The sequence below is a fragment of the Tamandua tetradactyla genome, chromosome 16 (assembly GCF_023851605.1).
Source record: "Tamandua tetradactyla isolate mTamTet1 chromosome 16, mTamTet1.pri, whole genome shotgun sequence".
Lineage (NCBI taxonomy): Eukaryota > Metazoa > Chordata > Mammalia > Pilosa > Myrmecophagidae > Tamandua > Tamandua tetradactyla.
The window spans coordinates 68680516-68702777 of NC_135342.1; the positions used below are offsets into that span (position 1 = coordinate 68680516).

At 50.6% G+C, this 22262-nt stretch overlaps 2 protein-coding genes and 1 non-coding gene across 4 annotated transcripts; 2 read left to right on the plus strand and 1 right to left on the minus strand.

Moving 5' to 3' along the window:
* Positions 1–336: 336 nt before the first annotated feature.
* On the plus strand, positions 337–1611 carry EXOSC6 (exosome component 6). Its single transcript, XM_077133010.1, has one exon. It carries the CDS (start codon positions 393–395, stop codon positions 1209–1211), a length of 819 nt encoding a protein of 272 aa, XP_076989125.1. The 5' UTR covers positions 337–392; the 3' UTR covers positions 1212–1611.
* An 831-nt stretch (positions 1612–2442) lies between these two features.
* On the minus strand, positions 2443–7310 carry LOC143660365 (uncharacterized). Of its 2 annotated transcripts, XM_077133651.1 has the most exons (5): positions 7184–7310; positions 4761–4906; positions 4505–4618; positions 4043–4182; positions 2443–3180 (listed from the first exon to the last, which is right to left on the minus strand). In XM_077133651.1, the coding sequence occupies exons 2-5, from the start codon at positions 4837–4839 to the stop codon at positions 3157–3159; spliced, it is 357 nt and encodes a 118-aa protein (XP_076989766.1). In that variant the 5' UTR covers positions 4840–4906; positions 7184–7310; the 3' UTR covers positions 2443–3156. The 2 variants fall into 2 exon arrangements, with proteins under 2 accessions (XP_076989766.1, XP_076989764.1); XM_077133649.1 differs by lacking the exon at positions 7184–7310 and having other exon boundaries at positions 4761–4991.
* On the plus strand, positions 6202–6272 carry TRNAG-GCC (transfer RNA glycine (anticodon GCC)). Its single transcript has one exon. It is a non-coding gene; the product is annotated as a tRNA-Gly (tRNA).
* Positions 7311–22262: the final 14952 nt, after the last annotated feature.

Genomic DNA, 22262 nt, shown 5'->3' on the forward strand with positions numbered 1-22262 from the left:
TACAGGTGTAAGACAAAAGGTCACTTTTGGAGCAGTGAGGAAGATGGATATAGAGTAACCACGCAAATATATGCAAAATTTAAAAGGTACAACTTACATAAATGAAGACCTATGCTCTGGGATTTCCCATGCCTGGGGGGGCTAAAGGTCAGCGGGCCGGGCCCAGGTCCGCAGACGTTCCATCGGTCCAACGAGCCCAGAGAGTCCAGACTGCAGACTCGGGGCTCGGTAGAGTCACCTTTTTCCCTCCAAGGCAGCAGGGGGCACTGTGGCCACGCCGCGCCCGCTGCTCTCCCGAGAGCCCTTGCGTGGGCGCGCGCCTTTAAGCGAACGGAAAAGCAGGCGAACGAGGTGGGGGACGCGCGGAAGTGGCTCGTACGGCCGGCTGTGCCATGCCGGGGGACCACCGCCGCATCCGCGGGCCCGAAGAGTCGCAGTCGCCGCAGCTGTATGTTGCGGATGAGGAGGAGGCGCCCCCCGCCCGCGACCCCACGCGGCTACGGCCCGTGTACGCCCGCGCCGGGTTGCTGAGCCAGGCCAAAGGCTCGGCCTACCTGGAGGCGGGCGGTACCAAGGTGCTGTGCGCCGTGTCGGGCCCGCGCCAGGCCGAGGGCAGCGAGCGCGGCGGCGGCCCGGCCGGGGCGGGCGGTGAAGCCCCGGCTGCCCTGCGCGGCCGCCTGCTCTGCGACTTCCGCCGTGCTCCCTTCGCGGGCCGCAGGCGCCGCGCGCCCCCAGGCGGCGGCGAGGAGCGCGAGCTGGCGCTGGCCCTGCAGGAGGCGCTCGAACCGGCAGTGCGCCTGGGTCGCTACCCGCGCGCGCAGCTCGAGGTGTCTGCGCTGCTGCTGGAGGACGGAGGGTCGGCGCTGGCCGCCGCGCTCACGGCCGCTGCTCTCGCCCTGGCCGACGCGGGTATCGAGATGTACGACTTGGTGGTGGGCTGCGGCCTGAGCCGCGCGTCGGGCCCGGCGCCTACCTGGCTACTGGACCCCACGCGGCTCGAGGAGGAGCGCGCGGCCGCCGGCCTCACTGTGGCGCTCATGCCGGTGCTGAACCAGGTGGCCGGGCTCCTGGGCAGCGGGGAGGGCGGCCCGACCGAGAGCTGGGCGGAGGCCGTGCGCCTGGGCCTCGAGGGTTGTCAGCGCCTCTACCCGGTCCTGCAGCAGTGTCTAGTGCGGGCTGCTCGCCGAAGGGGCACCTCCGTCCCGCCCTGAACCCGAGACCTGAGCAACGACGTCCGCCAAGGGAGCGTGCTGCTGTCGACCCACCACTAAGGACCTGCGCCAGACTAGGCTGAGCAGAGCACTGGAGAGGATCTGGGGCCGGCTTCCCACCGTCCCACACAGGACTGATAGCACTGGACAGCTATTGGAACGGGTTGTGCTTTATAAGAAACTTTTATGCTTGAGCTGGCTCCCAGCTACTACCAAGTTGAAGAAACCTGTGAATTCAACCTGGCTCCAAGTTGGAAAAGACTTATATCTGGAAAATGAGATTTGGAGCAGGCCAGCCAGTGACTCCCTCCTGTATAGCTAGACTGCTTTAGAGTGGATGAACAAGGGCACTGTTTCTTCTTGCTTATCTGAGCTAAAACTAAACAAAAATCCTTTTATATCTGAAAAATGTCTTCTGTTGTAGTTCTTCTTGGTATGGGATTTAAAATAGCAAGACTTTTCTGAATAGTGTGTACTCAGACCTCTGGTGCCAAGGGCTCTGAACACATTTGCCTTCATGTTTCCTGGCCCTTATGCCCGTATAAGCAGAAGACAGGCTGAAATATCTGAAACAGTTACAGGGGTTGATGTGGAAAAATACACTTTGTTGGAGGGGACGCTCACCCCCTCCAAGTACCAGAGTCAGAGCAGCTGCTCAGATATGAGTTGGGGAGAGTTTATGGCCCCAGGAACACTGGGAGTACCTGTAACCCCTGGTTCATACTGGGCACTGGCAAGATCACAGCCCAGGATTGAATAGTGGAAACAAATCCCATCTTTCCAGGTGTCACAGGTAGAGCAGCACAGTCAGAGGCCTCATCCACTGCTGGTAAGCAGTGGGGGCCTCTAGCTGGCTTCATGTCCTAGTTTCTCCTGGAACAACCCTAAAACCAGCTCAGGCTTGGAAGAGGGCAGACTAATTGCCAGGATAATGGGGAGCCAGATATGGCCTGGCCATTCTGTAGGGCAGAGCTGGCCTGAATGACCACAAGACAGGCTGGGGGAATGTCTTCTGCTCTGTATGGCTCCTGTTCCCTGCAAGTCAGTGCACAGGTCTGGACTGAAGGAAGCTAGGCAAGACTTGGCCCCTCCTCTTTACCCCAGCTTGTTATGAGCCGCTAAACTTTAGTGTCTCAAGGGCTTTACTTCTCTAGGAAAGACAACCTGGGACAGTCCAAGGACCAGAATGAGGAGGCTTTTTGAGACCACACCAGGAACCTCTGACCAGAAAGAAGAAATACAAATTTAATTTTGTTACCTCTGACATAGTACATTTTTCCAGATCAGTTTTGAAATACATAGTATCATACCAGCAAGAGACGAGAGAAACGACATAAAAATGATACACCTATTCTGAAGGATAGCTATATCATCTAGATGGGGAATCTAAAACCAAAAAGGGTTTAGTGAACCACAAGCCCAGGACATAACAGCTCAGTTTCAGACTAAGAGGGGACCACAGGGACACACTTATGTTTCCTGTGCCCCACTGTGGCTGGAGAAAGCTGCCCGGGCCTGACAGCTACACAATATTCCATACCCTGACAGGACTGCTGGGGCCAAGTGCTGATGGGACATTGGGAGGGGACAAGAACAGCAGAAGCAATATCTGCTCACAGAGAAGGCTGGGAGTGCTCTCAGGGCTCTCAGGGAGCCTGCCCAGATGCCCCCTACAAGACCAGGCCTCAGCTTCTTAAGGAGGATGGTGATCTGGTCCCAGGCCTACTTCCTCCCCTGGCCTCAGCATGATCTTATTGGAAAGTTGACATCCAAAGCACTACCATGGGAGGCTTCCTGGCTGGTCTGGCCAAGCCATTCCTCTGTTCTATGCCTTGTGTCCAGAATGGGTACCTCAGGTAACATGGGAGCCACTGGTAGACTTCCAGACACATGGAGACAAGGAAGGGAGCCACTCGGGAAGGATTCGATCTTATTGGTTGCCCTTTCAGTCTGAAGCATGATTCTTCACCTGTAGGGAAAAAAGAGAACTGGCCAAGACTGCCCCAGGCGCACTACAGCTAGGGAAGAGAACACCCTCTGCTAGAGTAGCTCGGTGCTACTCCAGACTTCCTGAGACCAAGGAACTGGGGGCAACCAGGAAAAGGAAAACATTTGCTCCATCTAGCTCATTCTTTTCCTACTGGAGATCTGACTTGGGTCCTGGACAGTGGTGACGGTCCTCCTGAGCCCAGCAGGCCAAGGGTCAGAGTGGGGGTGGGTTGGAGGAAGGGAAGCTCTCAAACAGCAGTGGAGATTCACCGCCTGCCTCAGGGACCACCAAGGGGAGGAGAAGGTGATAGGGCAGGGGAATAGTCTGGCTTTTAATGCCGTGCAAAGGGTTTTTATCAGTTCAAGGCTTGGCCATGCTCTCCATCCAGTGAGGCCAGTGCCCCAAGCCTTCTTCCCTGGGGAGCATGGTACAATGCACACAATCCAAAGATTCTTGGGCAGCATGTTGGGGCAGTGGGGTGGAAGAAATCTGGGTCTTAACAAACTTACTAGATGGTTCTCATGCCATGGAGCTGGGCCATGGGGCACACCTGTGACATTCCTTCTACAATGCTCAAAGTATTCTTCCCCAACTCCCCCATCTACCAGGAAGAGATGATATTTCAGCCCAGAACTGACCCAGCTGCCAGCGGTCACTCCTGGTCCCCATGAGCCAACCAAGGTCCAGAGTTGAGATAAAAAACTGGCCAGGGCCCACCCTTCCCCAGGGTACCTCACCACATTGGATTACTGCACAAACCCGAGTCCCTCCCTTGTCACAAGGGTCCACAAGGACCCAAACACAAGTAGATGAGGATGGGGGCAGGGACCAAGCTACTCACCTCTGGCTCCGCGTCTGTGCCCTCCTCCGAGCTGTCCTCCTCCGGAAGGGCTCTCTGAGTCCTGGGCTCCTGGTGGGGCTCAGTGACTCTGTATAAGGACCCCTCAGCCCCAGGGCCTTTGGTCTCACGGTCCTTGATCCCTGTGCAGGGAGAATCACCACTCATTCCCGACTGACCCAAGAGAGGCAGTACTGACCTAGAGCATCTAGGGCTTGAAAGGACAAAAGGTGGGACCACTGTCCTGGCTCTGAATAGCTGCTGAGTAGGCAGGGTGATGGGTCAACTCAGAAGCTACCTCTAGTCACAGAGGGGGTGGAGTTGTGCTCAGGGTGGGCAGGAGGGGAGCCTTGCAGACGGGGAAAGCTCAAACATGGCCATGGGTGCCCCTAAGACCTTCAGGAGTGGGAGAAGCTGGAGCTCTGCTAAGAGCATGACCTCGGCCTGCATTTGGGGGAGGCTGACCTGCAGGCTGGTCCTTCTGCTGGTCCATGTGCTCCAGACTCTCCAACAGGCTGTCCACCTGGGCCTTAATGTGGCTCAGCTCCCCTCTGATGAAACACAGCTCTTCAGTCTGGACTGTGGGGAAAGGGGCTGGAGTTAGTGTTTCCGCTGGCCCGAGGGGCAGAGAGCAGTGCTACCAGGGCTCCTGGCCTCAGTGCTGGTCAGGGCTGCCCTGTGCTCCCCCGGGTCACAGAGAGTCACATGCCTCCTCACTCACGTTTTATCTGCCCTGGGGCCAGGTGGCTATTCCTGGGGGCTTTGTGGGATCTGCAGCTGATCTTGACCCCCATATCCATGGGGGTCCTCCGGATCTTCACAGGTACTCGGCTGATGAGGGAGGGGATCCTCTGAAATTCATATACCCTACAAGGAGCAGGCAGAGAGGGCATTAGACCCCCCCAGGCCCCACTGCCTGCCCAGACTCAGGTGGGCCCATCCACCTGTAGGGGGCATACATATTCCCTGTACAGTCTGTAATCCAGGTCACAGTTGCTGCTGTTGCTGCGGAGATAAATGGAGAAGGGTCACTGCCCAGGCCCCAGTTTAACTTGGGAGAAATGCAGTATGCAGTTCTGTCTTAGAATCCCAGGATTCTCCATCAGAAGAGCTCCTGAGGACTTGCCCAAGGTCATGTTCGGAGCCAAAGCAAGGTACTAGCAAAGTTCCTGCAAATCAGCTTCCCCCACTAGCTGGCTCATAGAGGGGCACCTTCCAGCTGGCCCCTGGTGGCAGGAAGGGAAAATCACCTGTGGGCTTCTGGCCAGCCAGAGCCCTCATAAGGCTGCGTTGCTGACATTCAGTCTTAGCCTGGCAGAGGATGAAAGGGAAGAGTTAAGTCAGGGTCCAAAGCCTCGGTGGGGGTGTGAGAGCCTTTAATCCTTGCGTGGGAATGGCCAGGATGTGGCGTCCAGCGGCAGGGAGAGGCCCAGGCCACCTTCCCCTTGCTCCAGCGCTGGGGAAAAGGTCAAGTCTAAAAGGGCCCAGACGTACACGGCTGGGCCTCACCCCCTTCTCATGCACTTTAGGGAACTGTTGCCTGGGAGTGACGGAGGGCCCTGGGTGCAAGAGGGACAACCGGGTCCTGACTTGGGAGGAATCCCCTGCGGGATCACAGCTGCAGGAGCTTCAAGTCCCGCCCCCGCGCGGGGGAGGGTAGGATGAGGGGGCAGCGGTGACAGATGCTGGAAAAGTAATGGTTTTGAAGCAGCCTTCTGGTTTTGCTGGTCCACGCGCCCACACGCCCAGCTCAAACCTGGAGAACCAGAGGTGAGGCTCTGGGGGTCACCGTGGCGGCACGAAGCCACCCGGGGGCTCCAGTCCCCACATCGGGGCAGGGTGGGAAGGGAACTCTCCGGGTCCTTTCCCTTCGTCCCGTAGAGCCCCCAGGCCTGCGGGAGAGATTTCCGGCCCTCCCACTACCACCTTCTGGCTTCGGTAGGTCCGGGTGGGCGGGCCCGGGATCCGCGAGCGGATGGAGTTCCGCAGGAGGTCGATTCTGGTGGTCCGACCCGTCTTCGGAGTTAAAAAAACGGTCCAGAGCAACAGAAACCCGGGAGGACTCCCCCATCAGCCCCCAACCTGAGATCACTGTAGCAGAGAGCGGGCATGGCGCTTAGGTCAACCATGTGAGTCCCAGGAGAAGCCTGACAACCACAGAAGCATTGGTGGTTCAGTGGTAGAATTCTCGCCTGCCACGCGGGAGGCCCGGGTTCGATTCCCGGCCAATGCATGTGCTGCTTTTTCTTTCATCTAGCCCTCCAAAATTACTCTTTTTAAACGTGGGTGTATTTTTTAAGCAGCCAGAGATGAGCCTTATAAAAAAATACGATTTACTAACCGCTGAGCAGACATTTCTGCGCCTTCCCCCCAGGCACGGAGAGCAGCCCAAATTGCGAGGGAGGATGAGGTCAGGGCGCACGCGGAGCTCCAGCAGCGCCTACTGCAGGCCGGGGGCGTCCGGGCATGTCCTACCCGTACTATTCTGTCCCGCCTTCCTTTGCCCGCGGCTCATCAGCCAGGGCGGAGGCTTGTGCCCCGAGCAGGTGCTTTGCCTTCTCTTCTAAGGAGCAGTGTCCTGGTCTCACCAGCCAACGACCCCAGCCCTCTCTTGTTCCCTGCGCTAAGGATTATATTAGTCTGCAAGCCTGGGACTTCCCACAAAAGGAGAAGCAAAAAGGCACCTTTTGAATGACACTGAGGACAGAAGTCAAGCCCAGGGCCAGGCTGAGGCGTGGGAGGCAGAAGACCTGGGAAATTCATTCCACCACAGACCCTTCCCTCCCTCCACGTTGGCAAATCCCACTTTGAGGTCCAAATCATATCCCTGGGACTTGAACAGTTCTCAGGGGGGCCCATCCAGCAGTACAGGCTCACCAAAACCCCACCCTCACCCTGCCCCTCCGCTGGGCACCGTCCCAAAGGGGCCAGAGCCACCAGGACAGCTGCCCACCCCCCGCTGCCCCCGACGCAGGCTGCCGGAGCCTCTGGGGCCCGTGGAACAAGTGGGTCTTAAGGAGGCCCCTCTGTGCCCAGCCTTGAATGCCAGGCATCCACTGAAGGGAGTCTGAGCCCCTGTGGGAGTTCATCAGCTTTAGAAACACCCATGTGAAAATACACGAGATAACTATGAGAATCACTTACCTTCCATCAGACAGAAAATTACAAAACCATATCAACAGACTCCTCTAGATAAGAGTCTCACACACGACGTGGCAAAACACAGTCATGTGCAGGTCGGCACTGAAGAAACCAAGTTTAAAAAAACAATGAGTTCCCCGCGAGTCCATATCCCACTAACCCGCCCCAAACAAAAGCAGTGAAAAAGCCTCCCCCACGGATACTCTCACAGGGTGACTCAGGCTGCTGCTGGCAAGGAGAGATCGGCCTAATCTCTCTCCCCAGGGCAGCCCGGATACAGAGACTTCTCAGAGCAGCTGGTACCCCGGCCCAGTCATCCCACTTCCTGGGAGGTGGGCGAGGGCGAAAATCCAAAAGAAACCCGAACCTTTGGGCCCACGGCGTTCACTGTGCTGCGCCTGACGGCCCGGCCGCCCCCGCTGCTGCTCCCAGTCTGCACCCCCCACAGTAAACAGAAATCACCCGAAGGCCAGCCGAGGGCACCGCAGCATTTCAGGCACCCGTGAAAAATGCTACGTTCCCAAGCAGAAGTTGGCAAGCTCCTTTCTGAAATGAAGATTTCTTTAAAAATTTTTGAGCTTCCAAGGTAGGAGCAAGGTCTCATCCAGCAGGGCTCTCATTCGCTACTTTCCAAACTTCTATACCTGGAAAAAGCTCCCAGGTGCTCCTGGCCCCGGGTGAGGCTGCCCTTGGAGGACCCATGGCCCGTGGCTCCAGGCAGGAGGGGGTGGGGGGCACCCTGCCTCTGTCAGCAGGGCAGTGGCTGGGTTACGTCGGTTAGAACTGGGTCGGCTCCCTTGGCTCCTGGTCAGCAGCTGAGGCTGAGGGAGACGGCACCTCCTCGGGTGCCGCATGGGCAGGAAGGACCCGGCTGGCACGAGCAGCCCGAGCAGAGTAGGCGAGCCCCCCAGGGTCCCTGTCCCGGCTCAGGTGAACCCCGAGCCCCAAACAAGCCGGCCCCCAGCCTCGCCCCCGTCTCCCGTCCCCCAGCAGGCAGGCTCACCGGAAGGCGGCTGTGCCACGCTGCCTCTTCGGGCCTGGCCGGGCCTGGCCGGGCTTGGGCACTGGGGCCATGTCTGAATCTAGAGAGAGAGCAGGAGAGCAGGGCTGAGTGCGAGAGGACAAGGAGGGTGGGCGGGGAGAAGAGGCCTAGCGCACGGAGGGCCCAGCGTCCCGGCCGCCCTGCCCCGCTCCTCGGCTCTGGGCAGCGAGTGGGCCATGCTCCGGGGGAGGCGCGCAGCGGGGCGTCCACCCCGCCCTGCAGGCTGCCCGGCCTGCCGTCCGACGGGTGCTCTACTGCCCCCACCCCAACCACGGGACTCTCCCTCACCGCAGGCCCTGGAATCTGGTGGTGGTCCCGGCAAAAGGCCGGAGCCGGAAGGGCTGGGATCCTCGGGCCCTCGGAGACAGCTAGCCCCAGTCAGGGCGACTTCTGGAGTGTCCCCTGCCGCCCACTGGGACCCAGAGGAGGAGGCACCGTCCGCAGGCCCACGCCCCTCACCTGCCTCTGAGCCAAGCTGCCGGGTGGCGCGTCCAAAATAGCCAGTGTGGGTCTGTGGTAGAAGCAAACAAGCGCTTTTACCACCTACTTTGGAAGTTCATGAAATGGTGGCCCTCAGGTAGACCGCCTCACAGACACACAGCCCAGGTTATTTACTGAGAACCCGAGAGGAAAGCAGCACGCCAAGGCCAGGGCTGAGAGCTAGAGGCAGGGGTCCCACTCGGCCCCCCCGCTGAGCTGAACTCTGGGCTGTGGGGAGCTCACGGATGGAGGTAGCCCCAACTCTCAGCTGGTCACTAGAGGGGCCAGTCATATTTTATATCAAAGTGAATTTAACAGATTTAGAATTCAAACTAGGACCCCCTCAGCCACCATTAAAAAAATTTTTTTTAAGTTTATGGTGGAATATAAAGTGGGGCGTTAAGTGTATCGATAAAGTATTAGCAGGAAAAAATTTTGTGAAGGAAATGCAAAGGAATCCTAAAATTCTCCAGCACAGTTCCTAATGGAACCCCCCTGGGCTGGGACACAGAGGGCAGGACTCCAGCGGGCAGTGGGCTCCCAGCCCCCGGCTGCTGCTTTCCCTGAAGTATTACCCCTTTCCCTCCATCTAGAAGGGGTGACCAGGCTGAGCGGAGGTCCCCCCACTGGTAGCACATATGGGGCTGGTTGAGTTCAATGCACCAAGTGGAAACTTCAGAGAAGGATTTGGGTAAACGGCGGAAGGCTGAGGAAGCAAACTCCTATTACCATCTGGACAGAGAAGGGCTCCGGCCAGCCCTGAGTCTCTCGTGAACTGGAAGCCAGCCGGACAGCTCTCACAGGAAAGTTTGGGGTCACATCTGGGGTGGGGCAGGAAACCACCTAGATGTGTCTGTGAGGATGGCAGCCATGAGCAGGGACCCAAGAGTGCCGAGGGCCTGAGGCCCGGCTCCTCCACCCCAGGACCTCGGTGCCCACTTGCTCTGCCTCTTTGGGCCCGAAGCCTAAGGAAGGGGTGGAGAGGGTGTGCCGGTCTGAATCTGTGGTGGGCCCCAGAAAAGCCATGCCCTGTAATCCTCATTCAATATTGCTGGGTGGGAGCATTTTGATTGTTTCCATGAAGATGTGACCCACGCATTTCTGGGTAGTAACTCTTGATTAGATGATTTCCATGGAGGTGTGTCTCCACCCACTGAAGGTGGAGTTGCTTACTGGAATCCTTTAAAAGAAGAAACATTTTTGGAGAGAGTCCCTTTTTGGTAGAGCCACGAGACAGCTAGCAGACCCGGCCATGTGCACCATGAGTCCTTCCAGCTGAGAGAGAAACGTTGAACCAAGGTATCTTTCCCCAGATGCCTTAAATTGGACATTTCTATAGACTTGTTTTAATTGAGACATTTTCTCGGCCTTAGAACTGTAAACTAGCAACTTATTAAATTCCCCTTTTTAAAAGTCATTCAGTTTCTGGTATTTTGTATTCCGGCAGCTAGCAAACTAGAACAGGGGGCAACAGACAACAAGACAAGTTAAGACAGCATCCCTGTGTTCCCACATAGGACTGGCTTTGTGAGCATGTGACCTGTGCTGTCTCCCAGGGCCCCGTGCCCAGGAGGACGCTGCACTTGGTTCCTGATCTGTTGTCCTCATCTTGAAATTCTTAATAGTTTTTGCACAGTGGGCCTTGCACTTTCATTTTGCACTGGGCCCTGCAAATTGTGTAGCTTGGTCTGCGCATCAACAATGCTCATCAAGTCCTTAAGTGGATGACCTCGAAGGTTCCTTCAGGCTCTAAAACCTGCCTCGTTCTTGTCTTCCGAACTGCCAGGAGAGCCTAGGGGCAGCACAAAGGAGCCCACCAGCCCTGCCTGTCCCCTCTGTCGGGTGCATTGGGCCTTCGGAGCTCCTCTGCACAGGGACCTCTGAGTTAGTTTGTTGAGCAAACAGAAGCTTGTATCTCCCAGTAGAGATCTGGGGAGAAGGTGGGAGAAAAGGACAGGAGGAAGGGAATCTGACTGGAGAGCTTATTACCGATGGCAACGCTATCTGACTCATCTGGTTCTGTGCACAGCAGAATGGAGACTCCACTACAGAGAGAGGGACAATGGGGTGTCCCCCCTCCCAGCCCAGGCTCTCTGCTCTGGCTGGCTGCTGGTCTGGCTGGCTCTCTGTGGACAGCTCGTGGAGCCATCTTAGGATGCAAGTATCAGCCCTGCATGCTGTGCAGGCAACTTGACCTTTTAGAAAGCAAAGTACAGACGTGGGGATGGGGAAGACCTACTCCCCGACACTGCGCGTGAGCCCCACCCACGCCCACAAGCTGCAGCTGCCCACCCTTGTCCCTGTTATGACCCCTTCACTCATGCCCCTCATGCCAGCTTGGGATCCTCGGTGGGCAGGCAGGGACAGCATCCCAGTCACCTTTGCAGTCCCAGGCCCTGGCGCACAGAGCTCAGCACATATTCCACTGAGTGATTCAGGCTGTGTAGCCTTGATTCTCTTTCTCATCCTCTTTAGGAAGGCCTTTCCTTTTGTGATGCTTAGGGGGCCCGACCCTGCCTCAGCGGATGTGATTGGGGTGGAGGGGGGTAGGGCAATGAGAGGGAACTGCAGGGGTTGGAGGTACAGAGCACTTGGCAGCTACAGCCTACTTTGAAGGTGGGAGAGACAACCAGGAGGGGTTCTGCAGCTCCAAGACAGTGTTCCTGATGCTCCTAGCAAACCTAGAGTGGGTGCTGGCAAGGGAAGGGCAGAGACGGTCTCCCAGCCTAGAGTTTCCAGACCCTTCTTCAGCACACATGGCATTGTCCTCACAGCTCTCTGTGCTACCAAGGCCTGTCCACCTTCCTTGCATCTACAAATGAGACTGACCAGAAATTCACGAGAGGCTGATTGGAATTCTTTTTGGATTTCCCAGTCCCTAGCCAAGGCCTAGGAAACAGTGGGCAACGAGAGGAACTGGCAGGCCCCAGCACTGCTCTGGTTCCATAACTTCCTCTTCCAAAGGCAGACAGATCAGGAAAATCAGAATCCAGGACCAGGAGGTCAGCAAGTCCAAACTTCTTCCCTCCTCTGCTCTCAGTCAGAACCCCTCTAAAACCTGAGAAGATGGGTTTCTGGTCTCCCCTCCTCACTCATTTGCTTTTCCATTCTTACTTTGCTCTTGAACCTAAGGACCCTGTGCAATCGTAAGAGGTCCATCAGACAACACCAAATCCTTCCCAGGAGGAACCTCCAGTGTGGGGCCATTCCTTTGCTCGAGGAACAACTACCCCAATGTGTCAGCTTGCCCAGTTGTCTGGTTGAGCAATTACTGGCCTGATTGTTCCTAGGAGGGTGTTCCATAGATGGAGTTTCATCTCTAGTCAGTTTATTGTGTCTACAGTTGATTGCATCAACAACTGACACAGGAGATTGCTCGCAGCTATGTGGGGAGTCTCATCCAATCATCTGGAGGTCTTAAAAGCCAGCACTGAAGATTTCAGAAATCAGAAAGAAGAATTCCTCTTTGACTTCAGCCAGCCAGTTTCCCTTGAGGGAATACAGAATTGCCAGACCTCAGAATCAACTTCATTGGAGTTTCCAGTTTGCAGCCTGCCCTACGGAGTGCAGTCTTGTCAGCCTCTCCACAGCTGCATGAGCCAAATCCTCGGTTTCTCTGGAGAACCCTCAATAATACACCCAATATAGAACCCAGGGATTGGAAAAGCTGTGTAGGGTACCCAGCCTTCTTGGGGATTATTTGCGCTGAGAATGGTCTGCTAAATCCTCACTCTTCCAAGCCTCACCTGGGTTTTTTAAAGCAGAAACCTAATTCAAAGACATCTGCTCTTTCCTAAAAATTAATAAATCCATTGATGGCATTCACCTTTTATTCACTGGATTCCAGAGAGAGAGTTAGGAGGGATTTACTGAACAGAGCTTTCAGCAGATCAGAAGCAAATTCTCAGGAGATAAGTAAATAGCTGGTGTACAATCAAGACTGGACTGGGGAGCTGTACTGCTGGGGGCTGAATGGCTCTGCCTTCATTAGTGTGCGGGCTCGAGCAAATGATCTCTTTGTGCCTCGGTTTCCTCATCTATAAAATGGGATACTAAGAATACCTTGTTCATAGGGTCATTGCGAGGATGAAATGAGTTGAAACATGTCAGGTCTTCCAAGGGCCTGGCCCACAGGAGGGCCTCGTGGGCATGGCTGGCGCCGCTCCCTGATCAGGGACCTGCGTGGACGCCCCCTGCCTGCTCCCCTGGGCAGTGTCCCCTACAGGGAATGCCCCCTGCCGCTTTTGCCCACACGGTGAAGGGACGGCCTAGCCTCAGACCCTTCCCCTCCTCAGTTTCCTCGCGGGGTGATTCCGGCCTGCCGTTTTCAGCAGATAATGAGCTCGGTGACAGCTGAGCTGCGCTCCAGTCTTTGCCCCCGGAGAGAGGTGAAGGACTTCTGATGCAAAGCAAGGAGATGACACGGTCTCACTTGATGCAGAAGGAAATACCCCAAAGAAAAGGACCGGCTGGGTGACAGGAAGGAGGACTGGAAAGGAAGATGAGCGAACTATTCACGTGAGGCCGACTAAGCCTGCTTGGCAGAGCCTACTGCTGATTTCCAAACCCAGAGAGGGGATCTGTGTGTCTTCCCCCATTGCTGTGTCTGTCTGTATGTCTCCTTTACACACACACACACACACACACACACACACACTGTAGCAGACCCCACCCAGCTCCCCAGTACCAGGCTGCTGCCCCCAGCTGCTGTAACAGCTCACACCTGGACCCTTCTCTGGAAGCTCGGCTTGGCTGATAGTAGCACCATCTTCCCCACTGTGGGGGCTGTAGCCAGTGGCTGACATGTGCAGGGGATTGGGGGTATAACCACCCAGACCTCTTACCTCTGGGAAGGACAACCTCTATGGTGCAATCCACACTCCAGAGCTCTCTGTGGGATCAGGCAGAGGGACGAATCACAATGAACTTAAGCACATTTTCACTGGCTTCTTCACATGTCCTCTAATGCTTCTTTCACCCCTTATAGGTTTCTTCTGAGAGCATGCCCTCAAAGATCACTTGCACAAGAATCTCTGTCTTAGCTCTGCTTCCAGGGAAGCTGACCCAAGACACACTCACCATGCACTTGCACAGCTCTGCTGGGTCTATTCTGGTGCTAGAAGATTTCGGAACACCCCGCCCCGTGGCTCAGGCTGTAACTCCTGCAGGATTGGCTGTCACAGTCCTAATGTAGATGCTCGCTGGTGGCTCAGGCTGAAGCTGGGGGTTGCCAAGTGGCACTTCTTCATGCTCTGGCTCATCTTCTTTTGGCTGTAGCTCCGGGACCCTTAAACCTATTCTGCCTTAGCCAAGGTCAGTGTGCAAAGGGCGGGCTTCCTGCACCGTGACCAACCTTCTCATCTAGAAGAGGGGGCAGGCCGGGTGGAGAAGCCAGTAAAGAAGAGGCTTCAGCTAAATTCTACTCTCAGTCTGATCCCACAGGAGCCCAGGAAAGTGAATGGCACCACAGAGTTTGTCCTTTCCGTCACCTACCAATGCTGAGCCCATCCTTGTATTCATATCTCACCCTCCTCATTCCTCTCTCCTGGAAAACAGAAATAAGAGTTTTCATCTGTAGTATGGGCTCTACCTTTCAAAGTCCTTTCACATTTCTTCCTGAACCCTGTGTGGTGGGAAGAGCAAATGTCTTTACTCCCCATTTCTCAGATGAGCAAACAGAGGCCCGGGAAGGTAAAGTGACTAGCCCAAGAGCATGAAGCATTTACAAGCGGAAATGGATTTATAATCCAAGTTTTGTGATTCCCAGGCAAGGACTTTCCCAAACCCCAGGGCTCACCCCACTTTCCCCCAGCACGACAACTCCGTGTCAGCCAACATTCTTTAGCCAGTAGGGAAACTCACAGCACTGAGTTTCCCCAAAATATGACCTGAAATCACCTATAACTGCACTGTGAACAGAAAAAAACCGAGGCACTGTTTCAGGCCAGAGAAGGCCAAAGTGCACAGAGGTGGTGTATGTAAAGGTCCTACTAGCATCCTAACAGCCTGCTCAAGGCAGCCAAAGGTTATCCTTGTTTACAAGGCAAATGTTTTGGTTCATTTTTTTCCCCTGGCAACATGAACTTATGTTGGCTAAAATAGATCAGAGAAGGGCTGAGAAGTAGCCTTCTGTGCCCGGTGTTGGGTGGATCACCTAGTTTGAGGGCCACGAGACCATTCATTTCCAGTCTACTCTCCTCTACCATTCGCCATCAAGCCAGTGGCTCTACACCAGCGGGGAAGAGAGGGGAATCCTGCTCCCCACTGCTCGCATGTAGTAGGTGCCCAACTGATGTCTGCCAAACAAATTAATGTCTACAGAGTTTGGCATCAACCCATCACCACCAAGAACAAACCATTTCCTAGCATGTGGCAGCCCAGAACAGGCAAGCTCCAGCACCATTCAAGGGCAAACTCCAGGAAGCAGGGCAGAGGCCTGTGCTCCATAACCACCTCCCACGAAGGAGGTGGATTTCCTAAGAGACTCTCCCTCTTGCATCCCCACAGGCTCCGAGTGCTTGATTGTATGGACGGTGGACAGGACCATTAATAAATGGGAGTCATGACAGAAGATGAGGCAAGGGCAGGGGAGATCTCAAAAGTGGAGGAAAACAGAAGAATGAAACAGAGGCCAGTGGCAGGACGAGAATAAGGAAAAAGGAGAGAAGCAGGAGAGAGAATGGACATCCTGCACAACGGATCCCCACAGCTCACCGAGCTGACTCTCAGACGTGCCCACCCTGAATTTCTCAGATGGGCACAAAGTTAGTTCTCTTGTTTTCATAGTACCCCTGGGAAGAAAGGAAAGGGTAATTGTATCATGCCCAATATAAAAATAATACGCCCCCCACAAAGAAAAACAAAACAGAAAACAAAAACAAATATAAACAAACAACCTGCTGCCCAAGATGACCAAATTCCTAATGTTTGCCAGGCTTTGTGTACAAACTTCACATCCATCCTCTCATTTGATCCTAGCAACCACCTCACAAGGTGGAGGCTACTATTACCCCTTCTTACAGAAAGGTTAACATGTCAGGGGCACATGGAGGACAAGTTGAGAGGGGGTTTGATATCATGGCTCCTGGCTCGTAGCCATGACACTGTTCCACGAAGTTAGATGCTCCCTCAAAGACACTCAGCGGGCTCTGCCACCCGCTGCCATCCACAGGGCTGCCCCACCCCATGCCGCCCTGCACAGAGCCCAGTAGCCAGTGAGTCCCCTGGTCAGCGTGTGGCACTGATGAAGCCTGTGCTGTCAGCCAGAGCCTCCGGACATACCAGATGGCTGCTGCTGCTGCTTTTTTTAAAAATTAAAACGAAATTCATAAATCAACCATTATAAAGTGTGCAATTCGGTGGCGTTTAGTCTATTCACAATGTTGTGCAAACACCACCTCTCTCTAGTTTGAAAACTTTTTCATCACCCCAGGAAAAACACCCTGCACCCAGAAAGTAATCACTTTCCACTCCCTGCTGCCTTCATTCCCTGGTAGCCGCCAATCTGCTTTCACTTTCTGCCTCTATGGATTTGCCTGTCCCGGGGTATGTCACATAATGGAATCATATCACATGCGATCTTTGGTTTCTGGCTTCCTTCCCTCAGCATAACATTTTTGAAATTCATCCACATTGTAGCATGTATCAGAATTTCATTCCCTTTTTGCTGACTGAATAATCCATTATATGGATTTATTTATCTGTTCATCTGTTGATGGGTATTTGGGCCTTCTCCACCTTTTGGCTATTATGAATAATTCTGCTATGAGCATTCGTGTACTAGTTTCCGTGTGGACATATGTATTCAGTTCTCTTCGGTATATGCCTGAAGTGAGGTTGCTAGGCCACACGATGACTCCATGTTCAACTTTTTGAGGAACCACCAAACTTTTTCCTGTACTGGCCTCACCATTTGTTATTTTCCATTTTTTTTTTTAATGAAAGCCATCCTAGTGGATGTAACATGGTATCTCATTATGGTTTTGATTTGCATTTCTCTAATAAACAATGTTGTTGAACATCCTTTCATGTGTTTGTTGGCTATTTGTGTGACTTCTATGGAGAAATGTTTATTCAAGTTCTTTGCCCCTCCACCCCCCTTTTTTTGCATTCATGCTAACTTTTAAAAAAATTGTGGTAACATGCAATTTGCCATCTTAACCATTTTTAAGTGTGTAATTCAGTGCTCTGCCCATTTTTAAACTGAACTGTTTGCTTTTTTTGGTTGAAATGTAAACGCTCTTTATATATTCTGGATATTAAACCTTTATATGACACATGAGTTATCTTCAAATATTTTCTCCCATTCTGTAAATTGTCTTTTCACATTCTTAATAATGTGCTTTGATGCAAAAGGTTTTAATATTGTTTAAAGTCCAACTTATCTATTTTTTTCTTTTGTTGCTCATGCCTTTGGTGTCATATCTAAGAATCCATTGCCAAATCCAAGGCCATGAAGATTTAACCAGAGAGCTTCTTGCAGTGGATGTGACATTCTCATTTTTGGATGCCCAACATGTGAGCCCCTCTCCTGCATTTGAGGTATCCCCCAGCTTTAAGGCAGAGCCTGCCTCCCTTGAAAGAAGCTGTGGTAGTTAGATTCAGTTGTCAACTTGGCCAGGTGAAGTTGCCTAGTTCTGTTGCTGTGGCCATGAGCCAATGGTACGTGAACCTCATCTGTTGCTGATTACATCTGCAGTCAGCTAGGAGGCGTGCCTGCTGTAATGAATGATATTTGAGTTAATTGGCTGGTGCTTAAATGAGAGAGCTCAACGTAGCACAGCCCAAGCAGCTCAGCATACCTCATCTCAGCATTCTCTGCTCAGCCCAAGCCTTTGGAGATGCAGAAAGAAATCACCCTGGGGAAAGTTGTTGGGACCCAGAGGCCTGGAGAGAAGACCAGCAGAGACCACCCTGTGCCTTCCCACGTAAGAAAGAACCTCAGTTGAAAGTTAGCTGCCTTTCCTCTGAAGAACTAACAACATAAATCCCCTTTTATTAAAAACCAATCCGTTTCTGGTGTGTTGCATTCCAGCAGCTAGGAAACTAGAACAGAAGCCGTTCTAGTTCCCTAACCTCTCCTTGCATCTGGGACCTGGGCATATGACTTGGCTCCTCCAATCAGACCCACATGCCTGAATTTTGAATTAAGGCTGCTGATGTGAAGAAGCAGACTGCACAAAATCCATTTTGGCAGCAGCAGCAGTAACATCCAGCTTTTAAAGGTGATGGCAACTTGTGCTGGTTTGAAAGGATTTATGTGCCCTAGAAAAGCCATGTTTTAATCCTAATCAGTCTTGTGGAAACAACCGTTTCTTCTAATCTCTATTCAGTACTATAGGTTGGAAACTTGATTAGGTCATCTCCACAGAGATGTGACTCAATCAACTGTGGGTATTAAACTTGATTAGACAGAGACGTGTTTCCACCCATTCTACCTGGGTTTTGATTAGTTTACCGGAATCCTATGAAAGAGGAGACATTTTGGAGACAGTTTCTTTTTGAGAACGAGGAGAGAGCTGCAGAACCACGACAGAAGGACGAGAGAACCACAGAGTCCTCCAGCCAGTGACCTTTGGAGATGAAGAAGGAGAAGGCCGTCGGGGAGCTTCATGATGCAAGAAGCCTGGAGAGAAAGCTAGCAGATGTTGCCATGTTCACCATGTGCCTCCCCAGTGGAGAGAGAAACCCTGAACTTCATCTGCCTTTCTTGAGTGAAGTTAACCTCTTGTTGATGCCTTAATTTGGACATTTTTATAGACTTGCTTTAATTGGGACATTTTCTCCGCATTAGAACTGTAGACTAGCAACTTATCACATTTCCCTTTTTAAAAGCCATTCCATTTCTGGTATATTTCATCCTGGCAGTTAGCAAACTAGAACACACCTCCATCCCATATTGGTGATGCCAATTGTGCGGTCTCTGCCCAGCAGAGGCCATGAGATCTTCACCAGTCCAGGTCTACCACCTGATCTCAACTAAATCCAACTGTTTGCATACGTAGAATGGTATGATTTCTAAAAAAAAAAAAAAAAATGGACAGCACAATACTACCTAATTGTAATGTAATTATGTTAAAACACTGAATGAAGCTGCATCTGAGCTATAGTTGTTTTTTTCTTATATATTTTTGTATTTTTTATTTTTATTTTTTCTCTATATTATCATTTTATTTCTTTTTCTGTTGTCTTGCTATTTCTTTTTCTAAATCGATGCATATGTACTAAGAAATGATGATCATACATCTATGTGATGATATTAAGAATTACTGATTGCATATGTAGAATGGAATGATTTCTAAATGTTGTGTTAGTTAATTTTTTTTAATTAATAAAAAAAAAAAGAAAAAAAAATCCAACTGTTTCAGAGCTCCTGAGAATTAACCAGTATCTTCAACAAATTCCTTTTCTACTTAGAGTTCCCAGAATCAGTTTTGTTGCTTAAAACTAAGAACCTGATTCATATGAAAATAGGCACCAGGAATGGATGGAGCAAGAATTCCTGAGGGAAATGGGAACCATCCCAGGTTGGTAACTGGCCAGGGAATAGTGAAAATCCAGCTAGTATTAGTGGACAGGACACCTGTGGTCCTTGCCATGCTATGGAGAGACAGTTAATCCTGTGGGCCTCCAGAACAAAGCGCCCATCAAAGGCAAGGATTTCAAGGACCCACTGGCTCCTGTCATAGTTGAGTGTAAAGACCATGCTGAAGTCAAGGGCTGTTGGGAAGGGTAGGTGTGCTAATGGCACCATACAGCTTAAAGGAAAAGAAGGACAAGCTCAAAGTCTAAATTCTCATCTCAAGACATGATTAGAAAACCAGGGATTTTTTTTTTTTAATTTTGCTGCTATAGGGCTGAGAGAGTAAAAGGATGAACTTAAAGTTTGATCCAGTGATTATAAAATGACATCATGAGGGGATTCACACCCTTGATAGATCTTTAATTGGAAATGAGTGGAGAAAGAGGGGAGACCAGAGAATGGGTCTCTGTGGGAAGACCTGTAAGACCTAGGCCTCCCCACCCCCATCTCCATTGCACCTCCTTTGCCAGCAAAACAACTTCTTCCCCATTTTGAAGGTCTTGTTGGCAGAAACCCACTAGCTATCTGCCTAAACTTCCCTCCCTCCTGGGCTGTTTTAGTTTGCTAAATGCTGCCTGAATGCATATACCATAAATGGAAGGGCTTTTAGCAATTCGGGGCACCCTGCCCTTCCAGATAAATTTGCTTATTGGTTTTTCTATTTCTGAAAAATAAGTTGTTGGGATTTTGATTGGTATTGCATTGAATCTGTAAATCAATTTAGTTAGGATTGACATCTTAACTATATTTAGTCTTCCAAACCATGAACACGGTACGCCCTTCCATCTATTTAGGTCTTCTGTGATTTCTTTTAACAGTTTTTTGTAGTTTTCTTTATATAGGTTTTTTGTCTCTTTAGTTAAATTTATTCCTAGGTATTTTATTCTTTTAGTTGCAATTGTAAATGGGATTCGTTTCTTGATTTCCCCCTCCGCTTGTTCATTACTAGTGTATAGAAATGCTACAGATTTTCGAATGTTGATCTTGTAACCTGCTACTTTGCTGTACTCATTTATTAGCTGTAGTAGTTTTGTTGTGGATTTTTCCGGGTTTTCGACGTATAGTATATCGTCTGCAAACAGTGATAGTTTTACTTCTTCCTTTCCAATTTTGATGCCTTGTATTTCTTTTTCTTGTCTAATTGCTCTGGCTAGAACCTCCAACACAATGTTGAATAATAGTGGTGATAGTGGACATCCTTGTCTTGCTCCTGATCTTAGGGGGAAAGTTTTCAATTTTTCCCCATTGAGGATGATATTAGCTGTGGGTTTTTCATATATTCCCTCTATCATTTTAAGGAAGTTCCCTTGTATTCCTATCTTTTGAAGTGTTTTCAACAGGAAAGGATGTTGAATCTTGTCAAATGCCTTCTCTGCATCAATTGAGATGATCATGTGATTTTTCTGCTTTGATTTGTTGATATGGTGTATTACATTAATTGATTTTCTAATTTGAACCATCCTTGCATACCTGGGATGAATCCTACTTGGTCATGATGTATAATTCTTTTAATGTGTTGTTGGATACGATTTGCTAGAATTTTATTGAGGATTTTTGAATCTATATTCATTAGAGAGATTGGCCTGTAGTTTTCTTTTTTTGTAATATCTTTGCCTGGTTTTGGTATGAGGGTGATGTTGGCTTCATAGAATGAATTAGGTAGTTTTCCATCCACTTCGATTTTTTTGAAGGGTTTGAGGAGAGTTGGTACTAATTCTTTCTGGAATGTTTGGTAGAATTCACATGTGAAGCCATCTGGTCCTGGACTTTTCTTTTTAGGAAGCTTTTGAATGACTAATTCAATTTCTTTACTTGTGATTGGTTTGTTGAGGTCATCTATTTCTTCTTGAGTCAAAGTTGGTTGTTCATGTCTTTCCAGGAACCCGTCCGTTTCATCTAAATTGTTGTATTTATTAGCGTAAAGTTGTTCATAGTATCCTGTTATTACCTCCTTTATTTCTGTGAGGTCAGTAGTTATGTCTCCTCTTCCATTTCTGATCTTATTTATTTGCATCCTCTCTCTTCTTCTTTTTGTCTATCTTGATAAGGGCCCATCAATCTTATTGATTTTCTCATAGAATCAACTTCTGGTCTTATTGATTTTCTCTATTGTTTTCATGTTTTCAATTTCATTTAGTTCTGCTCTGATCTTTGTTATTTCTGTCCTTTTGCTTGCTTTGGGATTAGTTTGCTGTTCTTTCTCCAGTTCTTCCAAGTGAACAGTTAATTCCTGCATTTTTGCCTTTTCTTCTTTTCTGATATAGGCATTTAGGGCAATAAATTTCCCTCTTAGCACTGCCTTTGCTGCGTCCCATAAGTTTTGATATGTTGTGTTTTCATTTTCATTCGCCTCTAGGTATTTACTAATTTCTCTTGCAGTTTCTTCTTTGACCCACTCGTTGTTTAAGAGTGTATTGTTGAGCCTCCACATATTTGTGAATTTTCTGGCACTCTGCCTATTATTGATTTCCAACTTCATTCCTTTATGATCCGAGAAAGTGTTGTGTATGATTTCAATCTTTTTAGATTTGTTAAGACTTGCTTTGTGACCCAGCATATGGTCTATCTTTGAGAATGATCCATGAGCACTTGAGAAAAAGGTGTATCCTGCTGTTGTGGGATGTAATGTCCTATAAATGTCTGTTAAGTCTAGCTCATTTATAGTAATATTCAGATTCTCTATTTCTTTATTGATCCTCTGTCTAGATGTTCTGTCCATTGATGAGAGTGGGGAATTGAAGTCTCCAACTATTATGGTATTTGTGTCTATTTCCCTTTTCAGTGTTTGCAGTGTATTCCTCACGTATTTTGGGGCATTCTGGTTCGGTGCATAAATATTTATGATTGTTATGTCTTCTTGTTTAATTGTTCCTTTTATTAGTATATAGTGTCCTTCTTTGTCTCTTTTAACTGTTTTACATTTGAAGTCTAACTTGTTGGATATTAGTGTAGCCACTCCTGCTCTTTTCTGGTTGTTA